General features: G+C 37.4%; 1 protein-coding gene across 3 annotated transcripts in view; it reads right to left on the reverse strand.

Moving 5' to 3' along the window:
- Immp2l (inner mitochondrial membrane peptidase subunit 2) overlaps positions 1–25,889 on the reverse strand; it is an 835,428-nt gene that overhangs the window by 286,343 nt on the left and 523,196 nt on the right. For all 3 annotated transcript variants that reach the window (XM_051175064.1, XM_051175066.1, XM_051175065.1), the window contains exon 5: positions 1,557–1,622. In XM_051175064.1, the coding sequence (XP_051031021.1) occupies positions 1,557–1,622 (66 nt within the window). The remainder of the gene's footprint in view (positions 1–1,556; positions 1,623–25,889) is intronic.

Raw genomic sequence — 25,889 nt, forward strand, 5'->3', positions numbered from 1 at the left:
CTTACTTGGAGAGTGTATGGCTTTTTGACTTTATACCTGTTTCTGTTTCTGAAGAAAATCACAATCCAGAAATGACTCATTCTTGATAAAAAAGAAAGAAAGCCACCAGGTTATTTGAATATAATCATTTTCTACAGGAGGTGAAAACAAAACACATATCTACTAACCCACCCACTAACGATTATGGTCGTCCTACCATATTTTATTAAAAGAACATGGAAAAAAGAGAGAATTTATAATATGGCTTTAGAAAGGAAAAGTGGTTCAAGAGATGAGAGGGGGATGAATAAAGATGGGGTTGATTTAGATGCATTGTATACATGCACAAATACTGAATTTTAAAAAGTATTGTTGAATTCAATAAGCAGTAAACTATACACTATGAAAATATATCTTAATAAAATCAGGGTGTTTTTAAGTGGCAAAAAATAAGGACACAACATTTTGAGTGGTTTCATGTATGGTGTACTAGAGGATAGCTGGGTTGCTCTCGCTGCTTTATTATTCCATCTATCCCAATGTAACACATCTGGAAAATTCCATCCTATATGCACAATAGACTAACAGTTTCTAAAAAGAGACAACGCCCCCTCTTTTTGTGACAAAAAGTGTATTTCATCTCATAGATGGCTCTTGGGAACTCCAGGGATCCCCAGGCTATCTTTTTACAACTGTTCATCCCAGTTCTGCTCTAAAGCTCACAGGGGACTCTTCATTTAGTTTGTTTTGCTTATGCAATCATTGACACAGACTTTGGGGTAGAAAAAAGATCAGAAAACATCATGAATATAATTTTCAAAGCATTTATCTGGCATATTGTGTACACCTGGCTATATCTTACTTAAAGCAGGCAATCAAAATGAGATGCATCACAAAGTGATATCTTTCTTGTCTATTCTAAAATACTGCTCATATCAGCAAGTGCAATGAGACTTTGCTATCTGTTACTCAAATTCTCAATTATTCTAGTGCTGTCTGCACTTTTAACACCAATCATGAACCCAGCAATGTAAGTTTTACTTCCTATCAACTTCTCTATCTATCTCTACGGGTATGAAAGGGCCTTATGGCTCCTTGTGTTTGTATTTGACAATAATGAAATGCTCTTGAAATGTTCTAAAATGGATATTAGTGTCATGATGTTAAGATAATTGTGCTGATGTCAATACTTGGAAGCAGGGATTTAATGTTTAGAGTATTAGTTGATTGTTCCTTAATAATTATGCTTTGTTTTAAAAATCTAAGGATGATGGTATACTCAGTAACTTCTGATATGCACTCAAGTAGAAACCCAAGTGAAATTTATCCCAAGGTATTTCTACTTTTATTTCAAATAATGACTCTTAGAACACTAGATTGTAAACCTTGGGGTGGTAGCACATGTTTTTATTCCAGGCACTCAGAAATATAGATGTGAATTTTAAGCCAGGCAGATCTACAAAGGGAGTTCCAGGAAAGCTAAGACTGTTACATGGAAAAACTGTCTCTAATAAACAAAACACAAACAAACCAAAGCCAACTAGATTGTAAGTTAAACCAGTAGCCTGGGCACCTACCTGACAATATCCCCTTCGAGAGCAATCACTCGCTTAATGATCTTCTGTTCCGGGTTTTTAGGAGACCTAGGATAAAAAGATAAGGTCATATGATCAGCTATGCTGCTGCTGTTTTAGGAAAATAAAATAAATGGTTCAACAAAATCAGGTGTAGTAAAGTCACTGCAGAATGCTTTGCACTCATGGTATGATATCAACCTTACTTGGGTTTCAAGTGCCCTGAGATACTGTGGAGATAATTATGTTTTTTTAAAACCTCTGAGAATAAAGAAGCCACAGTGAGACTTAACAAAACTGAAAATCACAAGCAACTATGGATAAAGTTGGTATAGTCTGACAATCCTAGTACATAGAGGTGGAGATAACAAGAGTTTCCACACACAGCAAGTTCCAGGCCAGCCTGGGCTACATGAGACCCTATACAAAGTCAAACAGAAACCAAGAGGGATAAACAACTTAGATGGCAAGGCATAATGACTATTAGTGGGTTGATATTAAAGACAATTACTTATAAAAAGTGATTTATAGGTGAGAAAGCAGACATTTCTTTTATCTGATAACACTTTGTAACATTTAAATCATTTTAAAACTAAAAGAAAGTACATGTTTTCTTTAACTAATAATATTCTGTAATGTTCACATCACTTTAAAACTAAAAGACGATCTTCCAGAAAACCACAAATTATTTTCCTAAAAAGAAAGCAGAGAATTTTGTTAATCATATTGAAGTTCAGTGATGTGATGATTATAGAAATTGAGAGAAATAAACAATAGTGCTCCTGACAGTTAAAAGAAATTGATAGATTTTGATACAGTTAAAAAGGGATTTTTGATTTTAATCTCCTTTATAATGAGAAATTTTTACTCTAAGACACACTACTTAAATAAATCCCCACCTGTTCTGAAATATGCACCCCAACTGATTCCTTCCCACATTAGACAAGGATTGATCTGTGAGGTCAAGAGAGTATGGGAAAGGGATGGGTCTAGTATGTCTGAGATTTGGTTATAAAAGAATCTTTCTCATTCTCATTTCTCCTCTACAGCAAGCCACATCTGTCCTGAACAACTAGCTCTACAGCAATAGTCATATGGGGAAGAACTCAGCCTGCTAATGTCCCAGCAGTGAGCTGGGAAGCATGTCCTTCAGTACTAGCCAAGCATAGAGAAGCGGTAGCCCCGAGCAACAGCTTGTCTGCATTCCTGGAGAAACTGAGCAGATGCCGCACCTATGCTGCCATCAGGAAATGTGCACCATCAGTGTCTGTTGACTTGAGCTGGTAGGTATTGGAGGAATCTTTTCTGGAAAATTTTCTGCTGATACCATTTTTAACCTCCCATATAACAGACTTGTTTCAAGGACCAGATCATATATCACATAAACAATCATTTAATGTGTACTTAAAAATCAACCAATTCACATTTTGAATTAAAATGCTTTTTTAGAGGGAATGCAAAAGTTTAAAAACAGGAATAGAATTATAAAAACTGTGTGTCCTGAATTAAAGGAGTTACAGTCCAATTTCTATCCCACAATACATCTTACAGAGAAAATAAAAATACATTAAATAGCTGTAATTACAGTCATGTGATTATAAATATTCTTTATTTTGAAGGGAAACTGGATCAGAGTTTTGACTGGCCTCTTTCAACAAACTGAATAACTATTATTCTGTAAGTTTAGTGTCCCTAGCACACAATTATAAATCTAAATCTAACTTGAAGTGTTCTGTTACGTTCAAGCTATGGAAACTGGTTTCTTTGTACAAGGCAACTTGAGACTGTCTAGAAAATAGCTTTCTAATTCTTCCATGCCAGTCTCTCCAGACCTCCTCTAAGCCTGCTGTCACTCACCTGAAGAAGTCTTTCCTCCTTCCCACTTCCATTCCCTAGGGACCCTAACTCCTTCCCAGTATCAATCTTAGCCTCTTCTTCTACCCATCTTTAATCCTTTGTGTCACCTCTGACTCACATCAACACACTCTGCCAGGGACCCTAGAGTCACCACACTTACTTAGTATCAAGAGTGGTCAAGAAAGCCAAAGAACATTCATACATCAAATGAAGACAAGAGTAGGCAGTTAGAGAAGTATTAATATATTATATAACACATTCATATTACACCTTCAATGCAGAAATAACATGTGAACTAACTCTAAAATCCCCCATTGAAATTGAGGTAGAATGAATGCTAATAATGTAACATAAATGGAACCTCCTTAAAAAAAAAAAAGTTGTGACAATAATTGCTAGGCTTCTGAGATACTCAAAAAGTATACTGCATTTTATAATAATTTGTATTTTAAGATCCTGATGCAAAATAGAATATATAAAGTGAGCTATCTATATAATTAAAGTCTTATGAGTTACTACTTTAAACATACCTATAAATTTTAATGTAATATTAAACTCATTAATCTAATCAAATAATTCAAAACTGAAACAAGCTATTACTAACATTAATTCCATTACTGCTTAAAATCTATACCTATATTTTAATCATTAGGCTGTTGAATGCATTTCTTTGAAGTAGAGGTGGTGAGAGAGTTATTACAGATTTGCATCATAAAAGTTATTAAACTTCTCTTTGTCTGAATTTTCTTGGCTATTTGCCTGTCTCCTAGCCAATGTGAGAAATAACAAGTGAAGGATTGGGTCTTATTTCAGGACTACAATGCATGCTGCCCAATAAATACTCAAATTTGCATTTAAATTTGTAATTTTAATGTTTTCACAATATGCAATATTTTAAAGATTTAATTTCTGGAACCTATAAACATTCCAATCTTATGCTCATGATTTAAACAGGATGAGGTCTGGATGAGAAGAATAGCATTTCTTCTGTACTTTGTGGGTCTCAGGGGTTGTGTTTGGTGTGACATAATAAAGCTCCAATCAGAAGAAACAAGGTCTAACATAGCCATGACAGGATGCCCATGAATTTCTGTGGAATTTCACTTTCTATTGTGATTAATGAGTTACCATTTTAAAGTGGTCATAGGCAGAACACAGCTATGTCTTTGGTCACAAAATTCTCTGTAATTGATTTCATGTTCCCCTGGAGGACAAATGGGAGGACATGTTTTATGGAAAGTGTGTCAGGAGTACCTGTCTCAATCTCTTACTTCCTAACCCCACTGCCTCTTGATATCACACAGATGCCTTTATTCCATAACTAGGAATGTCTATTCTTTGATTTGTCTTGAAATTATATAACCTCAATTCAGTGAGATGGTAGATTTGAGGTTCAGATTGACCAAGATTCTTACAGATTTATCCTCTGGATTAGAAATCAATCACATTGGGGCCGGGTATAGAGGCACATGCCTTTAATCCCAGGATTTAGGAAGTAGAGGCAGTTGGATCTCTGTGGGTTCAAAACCTGATCTACATAGTGAGCTTCAGGACAGCCAGAAATACATAGTGAGACTCTGTCTCAAAAAAAAATACAAAAAAAAAATGGGGGGGGGGGTGAGGGATGGAAGAAAAGGAAGAAAGGAAGGAGGAGAAGGAGGGCAGGGAGGGAGGGAGGAAGGGAGGGAGAGACTCACATTACAGTCAAATGTAAATCTGAGCTCTTAAAATGCCTTGTACATTAAGGTTTATTATGACTATTATGACACATATCAAAGCAAAGTCTCACAATCTTTTTTTTTTTACATTTTGCTTGCTTGTTTGTGATGCTTGGGATCCAATCCAGAGTTTTATATATAAACTATGCCTTTGTTCTACCATTGAGTAGTAACTCAATTCCAGGTTTCTAAATCTTGATTCTCCTTTACTACTTTTAACCCTACCCATTTCTACAGTGAAGTTGTCTTCTCCATGACTGAAGCAGAACAATTATCTGCAAAGGTGCAGCCTGTAGCCAAGAGAGCAGTGTTTGCTGGGACTGTTGAAGCTGGTTTGTGAAGGAGATTGTGACTGGAGGAAGCTAATGCTGAGTGGGCTCTTCTTATCATGCAGACCAGGTCAATCCAGAAACCACATGACTAAATTGGAATTGTAGCAATGTTTTGGCTTTGCCACAAAACCTTTTCAAATAAATAGTAAGAGAGACAAGCACATAGGAGATTTTACATATAAATTCTAATGTCTCCTTCCTTGTCAAAAGATAGCCACAAACCCTGAGTCCTTATTCTTGCATGAAACATACCAGTGGAGCTAAGAAGTCAATACTGCAAATTTCCTAGAGTCCTACAAGCCTGACCCACAAGTGTTCAGTGGCTGAGGTTGAGCTTGGAGGATTTCTATAAATCCTACATGACTTCAGATTTTGACATCACATAACCACAAAAGAACATGTATAAATGCCATAGCTAGAGAACTTACTTTAAAATAACTATTAAAAGGCTCTGAATCCCTAGAGCCTAAGGTTGTTATTACAGTTCACTCTCTTAGGCTTACATAAATAGTCTGTTCTTTTGCAAATTCTGAAACAAAAAGGACTTGTCATATTCTGATTATTAAAGAGCAAACCCACGTGTCTTAAAGTCTTAGTTCACTTTTATTACACAATTAACTAAAGAAACATACAAAGTAAATAATAATATTCATACTGAATAGTCAGTTTCGCTTTATTGTCTGTGATAACAAAAGTCAAAATGATATTTTTCAGCATCCCATTCTATACACTTGCTTCATTCTCTGCTGTGTGCACTTTCTGCATGGTTTGCACATACATATACCACATACATTTTTAAAGAAAGCACACTTGGATTAGTCCACTTGCCATATGAATGGTATGAATAACACCAGATTTCTCCTGATTTCTGGGAGTATTCATAACATTGTATGTATAGAATACCTTATTTCAGGTGTTTTTGCTGCTACTATATCCATTTCCTAACAACCACTAGCACTGTAACATCTCAGGAAATGCATATTCCAAAAGGCTGCAGCATTTACAAAGTGACATCTGTAAAGTGACTAGAATCCATATTAACAATCCACATATGTCTTCTGTGTTTATGTTCTAAAAGGGGAAGAGGTGGTCCTGTAAAAAGCACCAAGACAGCTACAGGAGGTTGTATGAACAGAAAATTTTAATGAGAAGTGGAGATCTAAGCACTGGGACATATGTCCTCTCATTTTCTGGGGGTCTAGGAGCATGGAAGGACTGAATTGTCTGTGCTGGCCATTTTCACAAACCATGCCCTGCCTGAATCAAGCTGGAGTAAAATTTTACCTGGTAACAGAGAAATTCCAGTGAGCAATTTTGTGTCCCAGACCTTAATCGGGTAAATATAATAGCTTTGGCAAAGCATATAGTGTGTCCTATAGCTTACAAATGCTCTTGCTACAATTTGAAATATTTCATTTTTACTGACTACCATTAGAAGAAATTTAATAAGCGAATAGTGACAACTGTTCTTATTGGTAAGTCAGCCTTGATTGTGTAAAATCAATTAGTGTACATTATGACTATAATTTCTGTAATTATAAAGAGCTGCAATAGTTTGTAGTTGGCTCTTTTGATACTTAAGAACAAGTGTCTTCATATCTCTACAAATATGCACGGGATTTAGTATAATAATAATAATGAGATCACAGCCAACAATGTTTATTACATTGAAGCATTTCAGAGCATAGGGCAATACAATGTTCATGGGTTAAAAACAATTACATCTAGAATGAGTGTATGGATATGAATACATATATCACATGCATGATATGTATTTTATTTATTCTACTGTACAATATAAAATCACATTTGAAGAAATGTACTTTCAGCCATAAAAAACATATGCTCAAGAAAATGAAATTCCTTGGTTGACTTATTTTGCAAATCTGTTGCTTTTCTGCATGAAATATGCTTTCAGTAGAGCATACATATCCAAGTGAAGAATTCTCAAATTAAAGTCAACTATACTAGGCTCTCAAAGTAGAGACCTGTACACTACACTTCTAGCTCCAAAGCTGGACATGCACTTTGGAGTGTTTGTTTTTCTCCCAGTCAAGCTGGCCTTTAGGCCTTTAGCTACACTACCTAACTGAATTAATAGAAATGGGTTAATATTTAAGACAGAGCCAACAGCATTATATCAAATACAGCATCTCTGAGCATTATGAGCGTTATTGGCTGGCACGGCAGTGGGTCCAGACTGGCAGGGAAAAACCTTACTGGCAACATATGGCGCCACAACATGGACCAAAGAACTTCCACGTAAAACTTAAGAAAAGCTTAAAAAGGATTTTAGAAACAAAAGAACAGAGACAAGCAAGGCTTCTTGTTAGTAGCATTTTTCTCACTTGGACTCTGTTTTGCTAGAGACAGAGATTTGTATGGCTCCTTTAAGGGAGGTTTCCTGACTCAGCATAAGCAGAAAAAAAAAAAAAAATGCCGCAGGACTTTGAAGAAGCACTGCTAACAATTTATTGGTGTGTATTTGATCTGGCAATGGCAGTGACTTCATCTTCAAGCTAACAACATGCTGCTGGATGGCAGCATGGACCAAGGCAGTGAGCACAGCTCTCAGTTCTGGCGGTGAAAGTACCTGCCGCCATCTTGATAGACCACAGCTAACACAGCTATGACTTTCATTTTAGCAATGTTGTTGTTTACCAGATAAAAGACTTGTGGCCAGAGAAAGATAAAGATTTACAGTTAAGACAGATTCACCTCTAAAGGTTTAAAGTGTGTTTTAAAATATACATAGGCTTGGGAGAAAAAAAAAGAAATAAAATGGTTTTAAAAATACAGCGAGGAGCTGGATGTGGGAGCTGGATGTGGTGGCACACGCCTTTAATCCCAGTACTCGGGAAACAGAGGCAAGCAGATCTCTGTGATTGCAAAGTAACCCTGGTATGCAGAGTGGATTCTAGGACAAATAAAAGTTACAGAGAGAAACCCTGTCTCAAAAAAAAAAAAAAAAAAAAAAAAAGAATGAAACCAAAATAATAAAAAAGCCACATAAAGATGGAGAGAACCTAGATACTATATGGTATTATATTGTCTTTGTATCATTTAACTGCTAAAAAATAACAACTGTTAAAACAAATGCTGCTGGATCAATCCAATTTATATATTTTAAAAAATGCTTTGACTTCAAAATTTAAGTCTAAGGACACGTTACTGGGAAAAAGGATTTCTATTTTTGTTTCCACAGAAAATAAAAAGCTGTGGATTCCTTCCAGACTAATGTGGTTTGATCAAACCAGACCCACTGAAACAGAGTTGCAGATGATCCGACATTCAAAACAGTTGGGACATAGCAGCCTTGCAGACTACAGCCAAAATATCTGCTTCTTCTTAGGGTCCCCAAGATAGCACCTCCTCCCAGCAGGAAACAGTTTGGAAAGAATGACACCCAAATTCTCAAATATTGTTTATAAACATTTGTTTTCATTTAAATGGGGTCGGTTATAAATGGTTAATGACAACAACCAATCTCTTTTTAAAGGTAAAAATGGAATTATGAGTGAGTACATACTATGTTCCTCTTTTTATGACTGGGTTACCTCATTCAGGATGGTTTCTTCAAGTGCCATCCACTTGCCTGCGAATTTCAAAATACCATTATTTTTTTTCTGCAGAGTAGTATTCTATTGTGTAGATGTGCTACATCTTCATTATCAATTCTTCAATTGAGGGGCATCTAGGTTGCTTCCAGGCTCTTGCTATTACAAATAGTGCTGCTATGAACATAGATGTCTTTGTTGCATGGATGTGGATCATTTGGATATATGCCTAAGAGGGGGATTGCCAGGTCCTGTGGTAAACTAATTCCCATTTTCCTGAGGAACTGCCATACTGATCTCCAAAATGGCTGTATGAGTTTGCACTCCCACCAACAGTGGAGGATATGGATTTTAGACCTAGAGCAAAGGATCACCAGCCTATAATTCACACCACCAGAGGAACTAGGATACAAGGTGTATTCTAAGAGATTCATATAAAGTCCCTCACAGAACTGGGAAGGGACAAGTCCCCCAGAGCACAGGGGAAGTCGTGGGGGGGGGGCAGCGAATGGAGAGAGAAGTAGGAGAAAGTGAGGCGGAGGAAAGGAAAACATGTGCCACTAGGAAGATTGAGCCCGGTTAGGAATAGAAGACGAGAGAGAGAGAGAGAGAGAGAGAGAGAGAGAGAGAGAGAGAGAGAGAGAGAGAGGGAGGGAGGGAGGGAGGGAGAGAGAACATAAAAGAGGGAGCCAATATTGGTTTGAAGATAAAATTGAACCCAAAGAAAGGTCTAAAGAACTACAAGACTGCCGCCAACTAACAATTTGAGCATCCGTGGAAAGGCTACCATAAATGCCCTTCACAGATAGTGAGATCAACAACTAACTCATCCATGGAACCCTCATCTAATACCTGTTGAAAACAGGAGCAAACACCCATACATAAACACTGAGTCGAACTAGAACCCAGATGCATACGGAGAGGACAAGACCAGGTGGCAGAAACACATAGAGACAGCTTACCTGAACAAAAAGGACCTAACAGGCCCCCAGACTGATAGCTGGGAAGCCAGCATGGGACTGACTCAGGCCCCCCGAATATGAGTCTCAGCCAGAAGAACTGAGCAGTCTAAGGGACCTCAGACTGTAGAGCCAGGATGTATCCCTGGTGCACAAAAGGACCTTGTGAACATATCCCCCATGGAGGGATAACTGCCTTAACCTAGAGACAGCAGAGAAGCCCTAAACCCTACTTTACATGAACTGTCAGATCTACATGACCCCAACTGGATGGCATTCTCCTACATATGGGATTGGGGTGGGGGTATGGGAGGGGAGGATGGTTAGGGTGCATGTGGGAGGGCTGAGAGGGTAAAAGTGAGAGAGGAAGGGAGGGCTGGAGGGGAGGGAGGGAGGGAGGGAGAGGGAACTGGGATCGACATGTAAAATAATAAATTAAATAAAAAAATGAAAAGAAAAAATGGGAATTATGGCATAGATATGAATACTTTGTTTTGAAATGGATTTTCATTTATTGATACAGATTTAAGGTCAATTTTGTGATATGTATATTTCTCCTCTTATAAAGCTCATTTAGAAATGCAATGTATAAATTAGTACATATTATAGATAGTTACCTATGATAGTCAAAACTTAGACTTAAGTTACTTAGGTTTTCAAGATGGATTTAGGTTTTCGAGATGGATTTGAGATAAATAGACATCTTCAAACCTTTCAAAGACCTACAAAATATGCCATTTAAAATTGTTTAGGGATTTTCTTCACAGTGAGACATAACTGCTCCTGGCAACACCACCTGCATCAGAAAGGAAGATGGACCTTAAAGAAAGGAGTTATGAAGTTTACTTTTAATATGGCAAGACAAGCCATTTGAGCAAGATACTACTCTTGTCCAGACTGTTTGACTTCATGCTGTATAAAATGGACAGTCAGGACCCCAGGAAAGTGACTGCTGATACATGATGGACATTGCTACGGGGTTCCTGCTTCATGGAAGAGTCTGCCAGACAGTCTACAGGACACAGAAAAAAGTGGCTGATAAACTGCCAATACAGGTGGATAGTTTAAAGTTTCCTGCTTTGCTGAGGAGTCTGTCAGATGCACTATGGCCTATGGGCTAAAGATGCAACATTACAGAAAAACTTTGGGTCACTGATCAGGTAATTAGTCGCTGTCATTTCTAAAGTTTATATATTATCCTTCTGTGGTCTTTGAAGGAGTTGAAGACAAATGGTTATGGCTATAGTTTTCCTTAGTTAGGATTAAAGATAAGTTACATAGACTTTAGACACACAAAGATTTGATAGATGATGGAATATTTTCTTTAAATCTTACTAAATGTTAACGAATTAATATTGCTGTGATTCTTATTTGATAACTATTATTTGATATATTTACTATGTTAAGGTTAAAACCCTTCTTTTTATTTTAGACAGAAAAGAGGAGATGATGGGAGATGTCATTCTATAAATATGTTTCTCATACTGGTTAATGAATAAAGCACTGTTGGCCAATAGGAAAGCAAGATAGGTGGGACTAGGAGACAAGGAGGATTCAAGAAAGAATTAAGGAGTCAACATGGAGAGACTGGAGAGAGAAGAACACCAGACCACTCTCCAGTAAGATGAGACCACGTGGAAACACTTAGATTAATAGAAGTGGGTTAATATTTAAGACAGAGCTAGCCGATAAGAAACTAGTAACTGGCCAACAGCATTATATCTAATATAGCCTTTCTGTGTGTTAATTGGGCTGGCGCCGCGGTGGGTACAGACAAGCAGGAAAACCTTACTTCTATCAACTATCACTATACAATACCTGAGGGTTAGTTTATTACCAACTTGGGGGAACATGGCAGCAGGTGGGCAGGCATGGTACTAGAGAAGAAGATGAGTGCTCACATCTGATCTGCAATATGAAGGCAGAGTGAAAGAGAGAGAGAGACTGGGTCAAGAGTGGGTTTTTGAAAACAGAAAACCCACTCCCAGTGACACATCCATTCAAACTAGGCCATACTTATTCCAACCAGGCCACACTTCTAATCCTTCCCAAACAGTCCCACTAACTGGGGACCAAGCATTTTGTTTGTTTGTTTTGTTTTTTTCAGACAGGGTTTCTCTGTGGCTTTGGAGGCTGTCTTGGAACTAGCTCTTGTATATCATGCTGGTCTGGAACTCACAGAGCTCTGCCTGCCTCTGTCACCCGAGTGCTGGGACTAAAGGCGTGCAACACCACTGCCTGGCTTGGGACCAAGATTTTAAATATATGGCTAATGTGGGCTGTTCTCATTCAAACAACTATACATGCTTAATATGACTTGAATTGCCTCAAAAATATTTTAACTCTATCTGAATTAAAAAGAATAAGATTTTGTTTTCAGCAGGAAACTTAAATTCAGTAGTGACAAAATAAAATCATACATTTTTACACATTTCATTTTTATGATGTGATAATTTATACCAATCCCATTTTATTTTTTCCAGTGTATATTTATAGATTAATATGCTCTTTGGTATCTTTGTCATATGTATTATTAATGTTTCAACTGTGGTACTAGATTCAAAATTTCCTAAAATCACATTAGGTGTATATATGGGAAGTCATGGGACTGCAAAAAAAAAAAAAAAAAAAAAAAATCACTGATACTAATCTCTCCCAATGTTCACTCTCAGAAAAAACACTGACTCTGTGGCAATTGCAATTTAAATAAAACGAGAGATAGTTTGGCTCATTCCCAATCTAAACCTGTTGAAATTATTTATTTTGAAAATATTCAGTGTTCAATAATTACCCACAATTTTCTACCTAAAAAAAAAAAAGAAAACAAAGTCAATTTTATGCCCCTAATATCAAACTCAATAGCATCAGCAGCAGCTGTGTTGAGAAAAATATGCATGGGTGTTGGGATTTTACAAAATCAATTTCACCTGGTCATCTCTAAAAACAGCAAAATCATTTACTTGCTCAGCTTGACAGAGTAAAGGAATTCTGGGGACAATTTAGGGAAAATTTGGCAGAATAATTCCTAAGTTGCCTCATTTTGTTAAGCCAGGAGAGATAAGTGTTCAGGGTGAATCAAAGAAGGAGTGCCCCATGTCCATCAGAAATGGAGCAAGACCTCTGGTTCCACACTGGAAGGCGCAAGCTGCTGTGAGTTGCCACACTCAGGTTCTCAGCATTTAACAGAACAAATGTAACAAGTTTGCTTATGATATTATTGTTCTCTATCTCACAACTGTGCTTACTCCTGCTAGGCTAGCTTGGAAAATTTCTATTCTTTAGCAGAAAATTAGCAGGGCAACTTATTCTTAGTTATGGATTGGAGAATGGCACTTGTCCTGGAGGTAGAAATAGGCAGATGCTGGTGAAGGGGCACACAGTTTCATCAATGTGGAAGTTCTATAAATGTCTTCTCTGGCAATGCAACAATACTAAATAATTTAAAAAAATGCTTGAAAATTGCTAAAAAAAAAAAAAAAAAAAAAAAAAGATTGAGATCTTAAATGCTTTTACAACTAAAATCATGCATGAGAGGGTCTGGATATGCTTATTAGACTACATGCAAGAAAATCATTATATTCAACAACAGAAGCCTATATATGCTTAGACAAATTATACTTAGAGTTTGAAATATTTTTAGTTGCTGATATTTCATATAACTACAAAAGAAATCTCTTTCTCCAAGTCATGACCATACTTCAGCTTTGCAGAAAACCTTTCCTGGGCTAGATCTGTCATGCTACCTAGTCAACTATAGAGTAGACAGTAACAATTATAAAATATGCTCAGGTATGTCCTTTATCATGTTAAAAATCCAGCATGTTGAGATTGAAATTGGTCAAAAGAGTTTTCTTTCTCTCATTCTTTAACATGTCCATACTATAGCTACTTTTTCCCTGTCATTTATGAAATTTTAGTCCTCATATTTGCTTATCTCCTTAAAGGTGAACATGCAATGTTGTCACCACAAGTCGTTACTTACAGAGAGCTGTTCTGATAGTGGGTTGGGAGACACTGATTAATGTGTGACAGTTTGCCTGCCTTCCTGAGCACCAGCCTTCCCATTCTGTACACACAGAGAAAAGACTCTAATCTCTGCATCTGTCATGTCCAGGCTCTTTTCCCATTGTACATTTTACAGGCTGAAACCACTCTACAGCTCAAACATGACCAACACCGTGCATCTCCGAAAGAGAACAACAGTGGGAAACTATTAAGTTAAAATGGAAGTAACACTTCTATTCCATGTGTGGATGATATTCAGGGGGGCCTGATTTCCATATGGCTCTCACAGCTGAAGCTTAATGAGAATTCTCAGACACAAGGATAAGAACCATTCTAATACTCAGATGCCTCAACAATGGGGCAAACCAAGGCAAAGCGGAATTAAATGAAATAATTTCCAACTGGTTTTATGTGTCTGTGGATTAAATATAGGAAGGAAGCTTTAATTTAAATAAAAGCAAATCCTTAGAAACATATGCTCACCTCCCACCATTTTTCATCAGAATGGTTGAAACTTAGCTGTAAAATGGGAGCTTTGCCAAGAGACACTAGCATAAACGTAAGTGGTTAAGAACAATCTCCAGTATGAACTATATTAACTATATGCAGTCAACCTGCAGTGGACTGAGTTTCTAGGCAATGGTTCCATGTTTTGGAATGACCACATGGACAGATATTTTGATTCATTAAAACATTTAGGATGCTTAAGCTCCACTTAAAACTTGAAAGTATAACCTTATTTCCTGAAATGCAATGGCTGTCTGGGAAAGACATCATGAAGTCAAATTAATGTTTCTCACAAAAATTCTCTGATTGAGCTTCATTTTAAAACATAGGGTCCCAAAGCCTGTGGATGCTCACCATGCCTCTCCCACCCTTTATCAGCTCTTCCTCGTGGCTGCCAAATGTCTGCTTTGCCTTTTCCAGCACAGTGCTCATTCCTTCAGGTTGCTCACTGGCACTGAGATGCCTTCCTCCAGGTCTTTACAGGACAATTAGAGACATGCATGGTCCAGGTCTTCCCAGAGATTTCCCTCAGCTTCACCTCACCACTCATTACAGATATGTATTCTTCCCCATCATTAGATGTCAGTTAATATGCAAATTTGTTTTTACCCTCTATTTTAAACAGAAGTATTCTATGGTAGAGTGTTTTTAGCTATCCATAGGTAGAGCTTTCTTTTATAACTTCTTTTACAATTACAATTCCCTAAGACCTGATAGTGCCAAAGTCACAATGATTCAAACACAATATTTAAACAAGTCTATGCAGAAGCAGCAGCTAATTCAAATGTTTCTGTGGTAAACTGAATATTCTATTATTATTAACTTTTAATGCCTAAAGACTTACCTACTTTTCTTCACGTTGATCCGCTTATATAGTCAATATCTTACTTTAGTTACAACTTTTAAACAAGTATATAACATGATTTAGTAAAAGGAAAACATAAAAATGAAATCCAAAGAAGTAACTCTATAAAACTAATGAGAAGACCAAAAACTAATATGACCATATTTAAATATTTTATACTATCTTTCTTATTGTGTCATTACCTTTCTAAGTTAAAATTTTATTTTAATTAGTTCCCAACAACCCAATCTAATCACTTTCAAGTCAAAGACTCAGCTGTTTACAATGCAGACTGTATCACTGTTGTGGCTGTGTGGACTTGACCTCCTGCCTGTTAACAAAGAGACTCAATTAATTATTTGCTGTTTTGAATGGCTTTTTCATTTCACCTCAACCTTTGTTTAAGCGTTAAAAGGCTCAATTGTTTTATCACCTTAACCTTAGCTTTGGAAAATGCACACAGAATTTCTCAACTGCCAACTAATAAACTACCTTGATCCAGAAAGCTAATTTTCAAGACCATAGCTCCTAGATGACTTATGCTAGAGTCAGCTCAAGTAAGACAGTGACCTGTTACCACCAACCTGCAAAAGATTCTCTTCATTTTGATAGCAGCAATGGTTTTTAAGCTAGTAGTGTATGAGAAAAGAATACAATGCCATCTCCGTAGGCTTAATTGTCACACTCACAGATGAAGACAAGTTTTGTTAGAAATCTTCACACATGCAAAACATAGTATGTTTATACTTTGAACACTGAATATATGTAAATTAGTACTGCAACAGTTTTTCTAATAATCTTTTACTTTCCCCCGTTTTTGACCATACTAAACTCAGTAATGTAATCATCCATGTTTGTAATGTATGGAAGCAACAACACTGGTCACTGATGATTTAATTGTGTAACACAAAGCAGGAAGCCAGAGGAGAGCACAGAATTCATGGAGAGCCTCACATCTACATGTCAGCAGCTCTGATGCTACAACTTCACAATTTCTATCCACCCTCTATTTGCTTCTAAAACCATCTCTCCCCTCCCATCTATGTATTTTATCTGTTATCAGTCTAGCTACCTACCTACCTATAACCCTTGTCTGCATAAGATTACAGCAACAAAATTTTTACGTCTTTATATCCAATACTAAGATAGCCACATTCATTTAAAAGAAGAACAGTCTAGCACAACCATTGTGTTGTCCTTGTTCAGCTCATGTCTAGAAGATCCTGTTGGTGAGACTTCAAGGGAGTATCTTCTGACATCTCTAGGAGACACAGGCTCATTGCAAATTCCATACTACTGGCAACTGAATGCTGAAAATACGAGAATAGTCCCACTGGGAAACATCACACCCAATGGTTATCCAATATCAAATGGTCAGCTCTAAGTTCGTACATACAAGAAACATTATAAAGACTGAACAGGTTCTACTTCTTTACTTGGGAATTTATATGAACATAAATATACACATAATGAAAAGAGAGGCTATGAATATTGAAAGCAAAATTTGAAAGAGGAGAATATGTGAGAGTTTGGAGGGTGAAAAAAAGATGAAATGATGTAAATATATTATGATCTCAAGAAAACTGAGAAATAATTTAAAAATTATGTAAAGGAAGAGTAGTAAATAACACTCATAAAGGTGGCTACATTGCAATAAATAAAGTCAAATATTGCCACTACCTGTGCCAGGTAAGTGAAATCTGAAGACATCTGTCATTTTGTGTCTGGCTTATTTTATTTACTATGTCTTCAGGGCACATTTATGGTGTGGCATGTATTACTATGTCACTCTGCAGTTTCTATTCTCATTACTAATATGGGTTATTGATTTATTAACCTTGGAGCAATATTCCAATATACTTTCTTAATCTAATAAAAAATAGCCACTGAGAGTTTGAAACAAAATTATAACTTCTCTACTCTTTCCAAGAGAATTTATAATGACATGAAAATAAACAATTCTGGATTTTGTAGATAGTATGTAGATCAGTCATTCTGAAATTTTAAAGGCTGGGTGGTTGAACCCTGACAATCTAGAGACTACAGTTTTAACAAGCACCTGGGTGACTCTAGGGCAGGTGGTCTTAGTTCATTCAGATGAACACAAGTGGAAACTGTCACATGAGTATTCTATGAAATGCAACATACTGGCCCGCCATATGTTCAATGAATATATAAATCAATTTCAAAATGAACCTGGCAAATAACACCAATTTTAAAGCATGCACAAAACTCTAAACAAATAGGAAAGCAAACTTCCATATCAGAAAAAAACACAATCTTCTACCAATTTCACACTGAGCTTCAAACTGGGATTGTATGCACAACTATCACAGAATACTATAAATTAAGAAAAAGAAAAAGCATCCCATTCTCAGATATGTGTGTATATGCACATATACATGTATGTTATAAAAATTCACTCTTGGATGACAAAAAATGATAAATTTTCCTTTAACAGGAGGGCTCTGGTTGATACAGAATATTTTTTTATACTGGTTATTCATCCAATAGATATTTGATGACTGGTATCCAGGGGCTGGGTCCCCGTGTCACTAGAATACAATCATCTACACTACTGTAATCAATGAAATATTACTATGTAATATATGGTCTACTAGTATAATCCATGGTAAGCATGTCCTTGCAGGGTGCAGGTCTGATGGCCAGTTATATCACTTTGAACAAGTCATTTACATGCCTTAGTATTCATGTTTTTAAATCACGAATGAGACTAGATGAGCACTATACTAACTATATATACTACCAAAGATGTCATAGAAACTACTAAACAGTAACTGTTGAACAGCTGTTTTGCAAAGAACCAGTCTCAGAAGGAGAGACTTTAGAATGGAGATCTTCATTTAGTTCTTAATGTATGAAAAGCTGAAATCTCTGAAAGACAAGAGAATGAACTTCTAGAACAATCACTTCAAAACGTTCCAGACTGTCCATTATACACTGATAGCAACTTTGCCAACATAGCACACCCTCTTTACTTCCAAAAAAAAACAAATGGTCTCTCCCTCTCCTTCCCCCTCTACCCCTCCCCTTCTCCCTCTCCCCTTTCTCTATCCCCCCTCCCCCCACCTTGATCTCTCCCACTCTCCCTCCCCCAACATCCTACACCTCCCCTGGTAGTTTCTCTCTTGCCATCATTCATTTCATTCTTCTTTCTCTCATTTTTTGCCTTTCTCCTTAGAACAGTCAACCTATATTATTTGTAATAGCTAAAGATGATACAGCTTAATAAGCCTTTTTAGGGATGAGTAATTTGTTAGCTTTTCTTTCCAAACATTTAGTTCATGAACTATTAAATTTGTTGCTAAATTTAATTGCTTTGGTAAAATATAAAACATCAATCAACTTATTTTGTGTGAAAAGTGAAGAGACTTTAATTGCTTTAATCTATTGTGTATTTTAATTAATCTCAGTAACAAAAGAAAACAATGGCATTTTGCTTTTGTATTTAATTGCCTAGAGAATTCAGCGAAGAGTTAATCGGACATCCTTGCAAATATGGACAGTTGGAAAAGTCTTTGGACAATGATATTCAGAATAAGCTAGTACATATTCTGTAAAGAGTAAAAAGTACTGTGCTTTTTAGTCTCTTTCTGGTTTAGTGTTTTTGATAAAGGACAAGGAACTGTGCAATTTTTTAAGCATATTTAAACTTTATTTTTATTTCCCCTAACAGACTTAGCTGTGGTAATACTTGAAAAGAGTGAAACAATATTACCTATGTTTTACAGTAAATATATGCAATAGGAACATGAATATTTTTCCAAAAGGTTAAAAATCACAATGGTGGTTCATGTCAGGGTCACATGTGGTAAGAGTCCATCTGTCTGTCAATCAGAACACTACACTGCCATGTCACACAGAGGCCACTGCTAAACAAAAATGTGGTTTTGAAGTGGAAAAAAGTCAGTATGGAGAAATATGTAAGTAACCATAGAGACACTGATGGCAACAGATTATAATGTTGTCATCCTTTCTAGAATGGCATCTAAGTAAACAAACTTTTGATATGAGAAACATGATCATAGGAACAAATTCTATTTAAATTAGATTATTATCTACTGTTTTTCAGTGAGACAGAAAAAAGTGCTTAATTCCAATTTGAATATGTTACTGATTCCTACAAAGTCATTCTAAAACTGACAAATGATAAATAGTGCATTTTTCAGGCTCTTGGATCTCTAAAATTCTTTTGTAATAACTTGTGAGTAGTATGACCAAAGCACAAAGGCCAATGTTTTTATAAAAATCCATTACATTGAATTCCAAACACTTTGCTTCAAAATGTGTGGCTTAATATAATTTCAACTATGTGAATAACTTTAAGTGACAGCTTTTATTATAAATTCATACAAATTAAAGTGAGAGTACATAAAAGAAGTTAGGGGGTTCAGGGCTTTGGTGTAATTTGTTTTACATTAGAGATTATCTTGTATTGGCCAATGTCTGGATCGATAAGGTCAGAGGACTCCAATGACTTGACCCACAGGAATCTATGCTGGCCATGGTAACTTTGTCTATAAGGAGGCACACCATGATATTTTTCTCTCACCAACCATTAGCCCGAGGTTTCTAGCATTTTTGGTTTTGATCTATTCCTTTATCCCAACAGTGCCTGAAACCATTATCCAAAATAACTATTGGTAATATTTCATGGTTTACCTTTTTTACTTCTTTCTGTCTCAATATATTATTTCTTTGGGAAAGTATGTGTGGCTTTTTTTTTTATTATTATCATCTACCTTTTAAACAATTAATAGTCTGCCAATACAAGTGTTTTTTAATTCTTAAGGCTCAACAGAATAGAAGCTTCAAAGTGGGACAAACACAAGTCAAAAGTGGGAAATGTAAACAACTAATGAGTTCTATCAATCCTGATGGTCATTGAGTTACTAACAAAAGTTAGAGCTTGGAAAGAATTGAATTATTGGGTTTGGCAAAGCCACTCTGTTAAAATTATGTGGGTAATTAACAATTCTTGCCTATAGTTAAGTCTATATTTAGCAAATCAAACTGGCAGGTCATGCCTTACACAGCATTTTAGAAAACTTTACTAAGCTGAAGTGAGACCAGGCATTAAAGATAATCAACACCAGCTGTACTCTTAGAACAGAACACAATATTTAAAATAACATATAGGTGTTTAGTGGTTATCACTAACTTGGCAATAAAAATATACTAGTATTTTGGATATAACATTGAAATGCTAAGTACTATTTGAGAGATGAAGGTATTTTTTATAAAATGATGAAAATACTAAAAATGTATTTATTAGAACACTGAAACAATTCATTTGCAGGGCCAAGTTTCTTCAGTCCCCTTATCTCCCTTATCTCCATGTTTTCCAATGGAAACAAACCCTCTCTCCCTGAACCTGGTCTTTTGCACTTTAGCTTTGTTTATTTTGGCTCATGGGAAGGCAGTACACACAAAAGCTATAACCACCATTGTCTCAATTTGGACAGTCAAGACAAGTAAACTGAATATCTGGACTTACATTAACCTTATTGCTTCCATTTCTCAGAGAAGGGAAAAGGGACCTCAGTGTAAAGGGAACAAACACTAGAGTGACTTTTTTAGTGACACAGTCATTGGAAGTTTACGAGTAATGTTTTTCCTGCCTACCTGGACCCACCGTGGTGCCAGGCCCAATTAACACACAGATACTCTGTATTAGATGTAAAGCTGTTGGCCAGTTATTTGTTTCTCTGTCTTAAGTATTAACCCATTTTTATTACTCTAAATATTTCCACGTGGTCTTATCTTACCTGAGAGAGGGGACTGATGGTTCTGCTCTCTCCAATCTCTCCATGTTGACTCCTCCCTATTACTTCCTCTTTCTTCCTTGTCTCTAGTCACTCCTATCTTCCTTTCCTATTGGCCAACAGTGGTTTATTCATTAACCAATACAAGAAACATATTTACAGAATGACATCTCCCATCAGGAAGTTCTTTCCAAAGACTGAATTTATATGTATGTGTGTGCATGTGGATTTATATACATATATAAATAAGTATATGTGTATCTTCCAGGGAGAAAGTCTCTCTCTCTCTCTCTCTCTCTCTCTCTCTCTCTCTCTCTCTCTCTCTCTCTGTGTGTGTGTGTGTGTGTGTGTGTGTGTGTGTGTTTATCCCAGAGAGGGAGAATTACATATTAACTGCAAATTTATATCTATCAGCATCAGATTTCAGATCACATTAGAAAACCTAACTGATGTTTTTCCTGTGCAATTCTCACATTTTCAAAAGTAATAAAGATACATTTAAGCTGTGGTCCTCCAAAGCTAGACCCTGCTGTGTCACTGAACCAGAGTCATAAAGTTGAATCAGGTCACATATCCATATATATTTATATATCTCCATGAAGAAGCCAGTGATTCAGAACTCCCTATTCAGAACAGTACCATGACCCTAGCTTTACTCAAAGTTAAGTAAGTTTTAGTTGAGTCCTTATAGTGTATGCACTCATGTTAGTCAGAAAAAGATACACAGAACATCAAAATTTGCACCTTTATTGTTGGTCTCAGTAGAAAATCCTGGCATTGAATGGGTATGGAGACCTATAGACTCTGTGATCCCTGGAGGTGGTACTCCTATACCAGAGATGAAGCAAATGGGTAGATGTCATGAAGAAGCTGACACAACAGGCTCCATGGACCCACTAAAGAGGGAGTAACTGTGATTGTACAAATACACTGAAAACAAAGGTTATGCCAATTATTCATATGTATTGCAATAAAATTGGAAATATATATCTGAAAGACACACATATTATAGGATAGCAAACAGTTTTCTTATAATCCAAGGTAAACTTAATATTAAATATTAAAGAGACATCAATCACATCAAGTAGATAAAAGTGCTTTTTAGAAAGTCTATGTAGTTGAAGCCTTTTGTAGAAATGGCAGTCAAAAAACTTCCTTTTCCCATATAATGTTAATCATTCAAATGAAAATCAAATGGTAGAACCCTTAGCAAGGAGCTCTTAATTTCCCCAAATATAAAGCTATAACTAAAAATTAGTACTTGTCTCTTAGGGCCCCTTGTAGAAATTTAGGAACATACTGTAAAAATCATTCTTATAATTATTAAATATCACATAACCATGCATAATTTGATTATGTCTACAATCATACCAATAATTTCAGAAAATTCAGTATATATATATATATATATATATATATATATATATATATACACTGTTGAAATATAAGTCTAATGGTGAGTTTGGTAACTAAATAACAGCTATTTTTAGTTATTTCTTACATAAAACAAACTAAGGAACAACTAAGTACTCAGAAGCAGAAAACTCAGATTATGTGTGCCCAGACTTCAAGTTAGCTTGTACAACAAAAACTGTCTCTCTTTCCAGAAATAAATTTTGATGCAGTCATTTTTGTGTATCTGTGTGTGCATGAGCATACATATATATGTATATGTATGTACATGTTTGTGCATACATATGCCAGAGGTTTTTTCAAGCATCTCTATCACCCTCACCCTCCCTTATTTATCATCTGTCTGTTTGTCTGTCTCTTTTTCTGTCTGTCAATCAGTCATGGTCTCACTATGTTGCCCTGACTGTCCTGGGATTTACTATGTGGACTAAGCTGTCCTCTAACACACAGATCTGCCTGCTTCTGTCTTCCACGCACTGGGATTAAAGGCACATGCTACTATATCCAACTTTTGAAGGTTTTTTTTTTGAGGGGGGGGCAGAGTCACCATATCAGCTACAATGAACATCAGGAACCCCCCAGAGATCTACCTGATTTTCCCTGTCTTCAATGGTGTTGGGTTTATGGAAATGTACCACCACACCTAGCTTTTTCTGTGGATATTACGGACCTGAACTCAGGTACTCAAGCTTGCACAGCAAACTATAACTCACTGTCTCTTATATTCCTGGTGTTTGCAGATCATCTGACAGGATGTTTATACACTGGAGTTTATTTTAGGCTGAGATCTTCTTGAAGTTCATTTAAGAAATCAGTGTATCTACCTTTTCCTGAATCTATAAATGCTATACCATCATCAAGTCACTTAAATGCTTCTAATATGGACTACTGCAGGAACTATTTACTTCATGTCTTATACTTAAGTATTTATTTGAATTCTACCTCTTCCTCCAAATGACCTAGTGTATTAGCAGAAGAGCAGGCTGAAAACTGTGGTATGATAAATAAAAGACCCAGATAGGACTGAGCAGTCTAAGGAACCTCAGACAGTGGAACCAGGATGTATCCCTGGTGCACAAATGACCTTGCTAACACATCCCCCATGGAGGGATACTGCCTTAACCTAGAGAAAGGAGAGAAGTCCTAGTCCCTACTTCAAATGACCTGACAGATCTACATGACCCCACCTGGATGGCATTGCCCTATATGTGGAATTGGGGTGGGGGGATGGGAAGGGAGGGTGGTCAGGGTACATGTGAGGGGGCAGATAGGGTAAAAGAGAGGGAGGGAGGGAGGGAAGGAGAGGAAACTGGGATCGACATGTAAAATAATAAATTAAATTTAAAAAAAAAAGATAAGAAAATAAAAAATAAAAGACCCAGAGACAGATTTTGGAGTTCAAGCTTCAAGCTGAAGATCAGAGAAGCAAAGCATCCAAGCCACTAGCTCTTACTTCTGTCTCTGGCTGAAAGGGTTAATGCTGTCTTCACAAACTCCCACTATGTCTCAGACTGCTTCCTCTCTTCACTGCGGGGGGGGGGGGGGGGGGGGGGGGGGGAGAGTTATCCTGAGACTGACTACTGAAGACCTGCTCCTAACTTTTATAACTCTCTAGTGCTAGGATTAAAGGTGTGAGCTCTGCTACTCTTTTAGATTGATTCAGTCTCATACAGCCCTGGGTAGCCTTGAATTCAGAGAGATCCATCTGCCTTTGTCTCCTGAGTCCTGGGACTAAATAAAGTGTGTACCACAACTGCCTAGCGTCTATAGCAGCTAGTGTGGCTGCTTTGCTATTTTGATCTCCAGTGGCTTTAGTAAATCATAAACTACATATCACCACATAAAACGACTATCCTGGTCTCACTAGTGCACTTTGGTTGAATGCCAGCCCTTGTAAAGACCCCCTGTCTGTCTTCACACATCTTGGCAGTATAGAGGGAAGAAAAACATGGAAAATACTACTTCTCAGCTGCTGGCTACTTAATTACTAAAATGTCAGAATTGGAGCAGTAAACTTTCAATTTACTAATTCCTTCCTTCCTTCTCTTTTGATGCAAGTTTCTCTGTGTAGCCGCCTGCCTATCCTGGAACTCCTTCTATACATCAGACTAGCCTTGAACTCAAATAGATCCATCTGTGTCTGCCTCCAGAGGACTAGGAAGAAGGCCTGTGCCACTGCCACTCAGCTCAATTTTCTAATTTAGGAATCAGTATATGATGAACTTCAAAGGTCATATTTATATGCTATCTCATCCCAGTCACTGATGACAGTAACTGGGAAACCAATATAGTAGTCATCAACGAGATCTTCTCTCTCAAGAATGCCCTTTTTGGACTGTTTAACAGAGGCACACAAAGGGAGACTCACATGTTCAACATCTATGGTCACAATGAAGCAAGTATGTGAGGAAAAAGGGAGAAAGATGTAAGAGGAAACACCAGAGTCATTTCAAATATTCACTGTACACGAGGAAGCTTGAATAGGAATGGCCCCCACAGACTCATGGGTTTGGATATTGGGCCCATAGGGAGTGACAATAGTAGGAGAGGTGGCCTTCCTAGAATAGGTGTGGCCTTATTGTAGGAAGTGTGTCCCTGTAGTGGTGGTGGTGGGGGGCTTTGAGGTCTCAGATGGTTCTTCTATGCCCAGTGTGGCACAACGGGCTCCTTTGCTGCCTGTGGATGAAGAAGTTGAACTCTCAGCTTCTTCTCAAGCACTATGTCTACCTGCATGCTGCTGCCATGTTTCCCTCATGACAATAATGAACTAAACCTCTGAACTCTAAGCCAGCCCCAATTAAATGTTTTCCTTTATAAGAATTGCCACTGTCGAAATCCAAGCCTCTGCCAAAGAAAGAGGCCTCAGCTGGAGAGTTCCAGTTTCCAGTGAGATCCAACTATCCTGCAAAACCTTCTCAAGTTCCAGCTCAGCCCTTGTCCTCTTCCGCCAGCTATTGGCCAGAGGTGAGTCCGGGCCCAATCTGGGCTGCCTGTCCCCTACAACCACTTTTCCCCCCTCCCCCGCCCGAACTCCCTGGGTTGGCCCCTGATCCTGCTGCTCCTGTCTCCGGTCCCCATCGAGAGCACCCTTGGAGCTCTGATACACCCCCACCCATCCCCACTGCCAGCCTACCCCCCCTATCCTGTGCCCTACCCTACCCACGGTCCTGCCTTTCTGGTTGAGCACTAGGACAGAGGGTGGAGCCAACAGTCCACCATATTTTGGAGACTTCTCAGAGCAACTCTGAACAAAGGAGACCTGATTATCCACGCAGGACCACCCGTAATTTCTACCTGCTTGGTCTCTGACCCCGCCTCCAGTCCTCTGCTGGAGTCCTGCCCCCCCCCCAGAGATCCG

The sequence above is a fragment of the Phodopus roborovskii genome, unplaced genomic scaffold (genome assembly GCF_943737965.1).
Source record: "Phodopus roborovskii unplaced genomic scaffold, PHOROB, whole genome shotgun sequence".
NCBI classification, from domain to species: domain Eukaryota; kingdom Metazoa; phylum Chordata; class Mammalia; order Rodentia; family Cricetidae; genus Phodopus; species Phodopus roborovskii.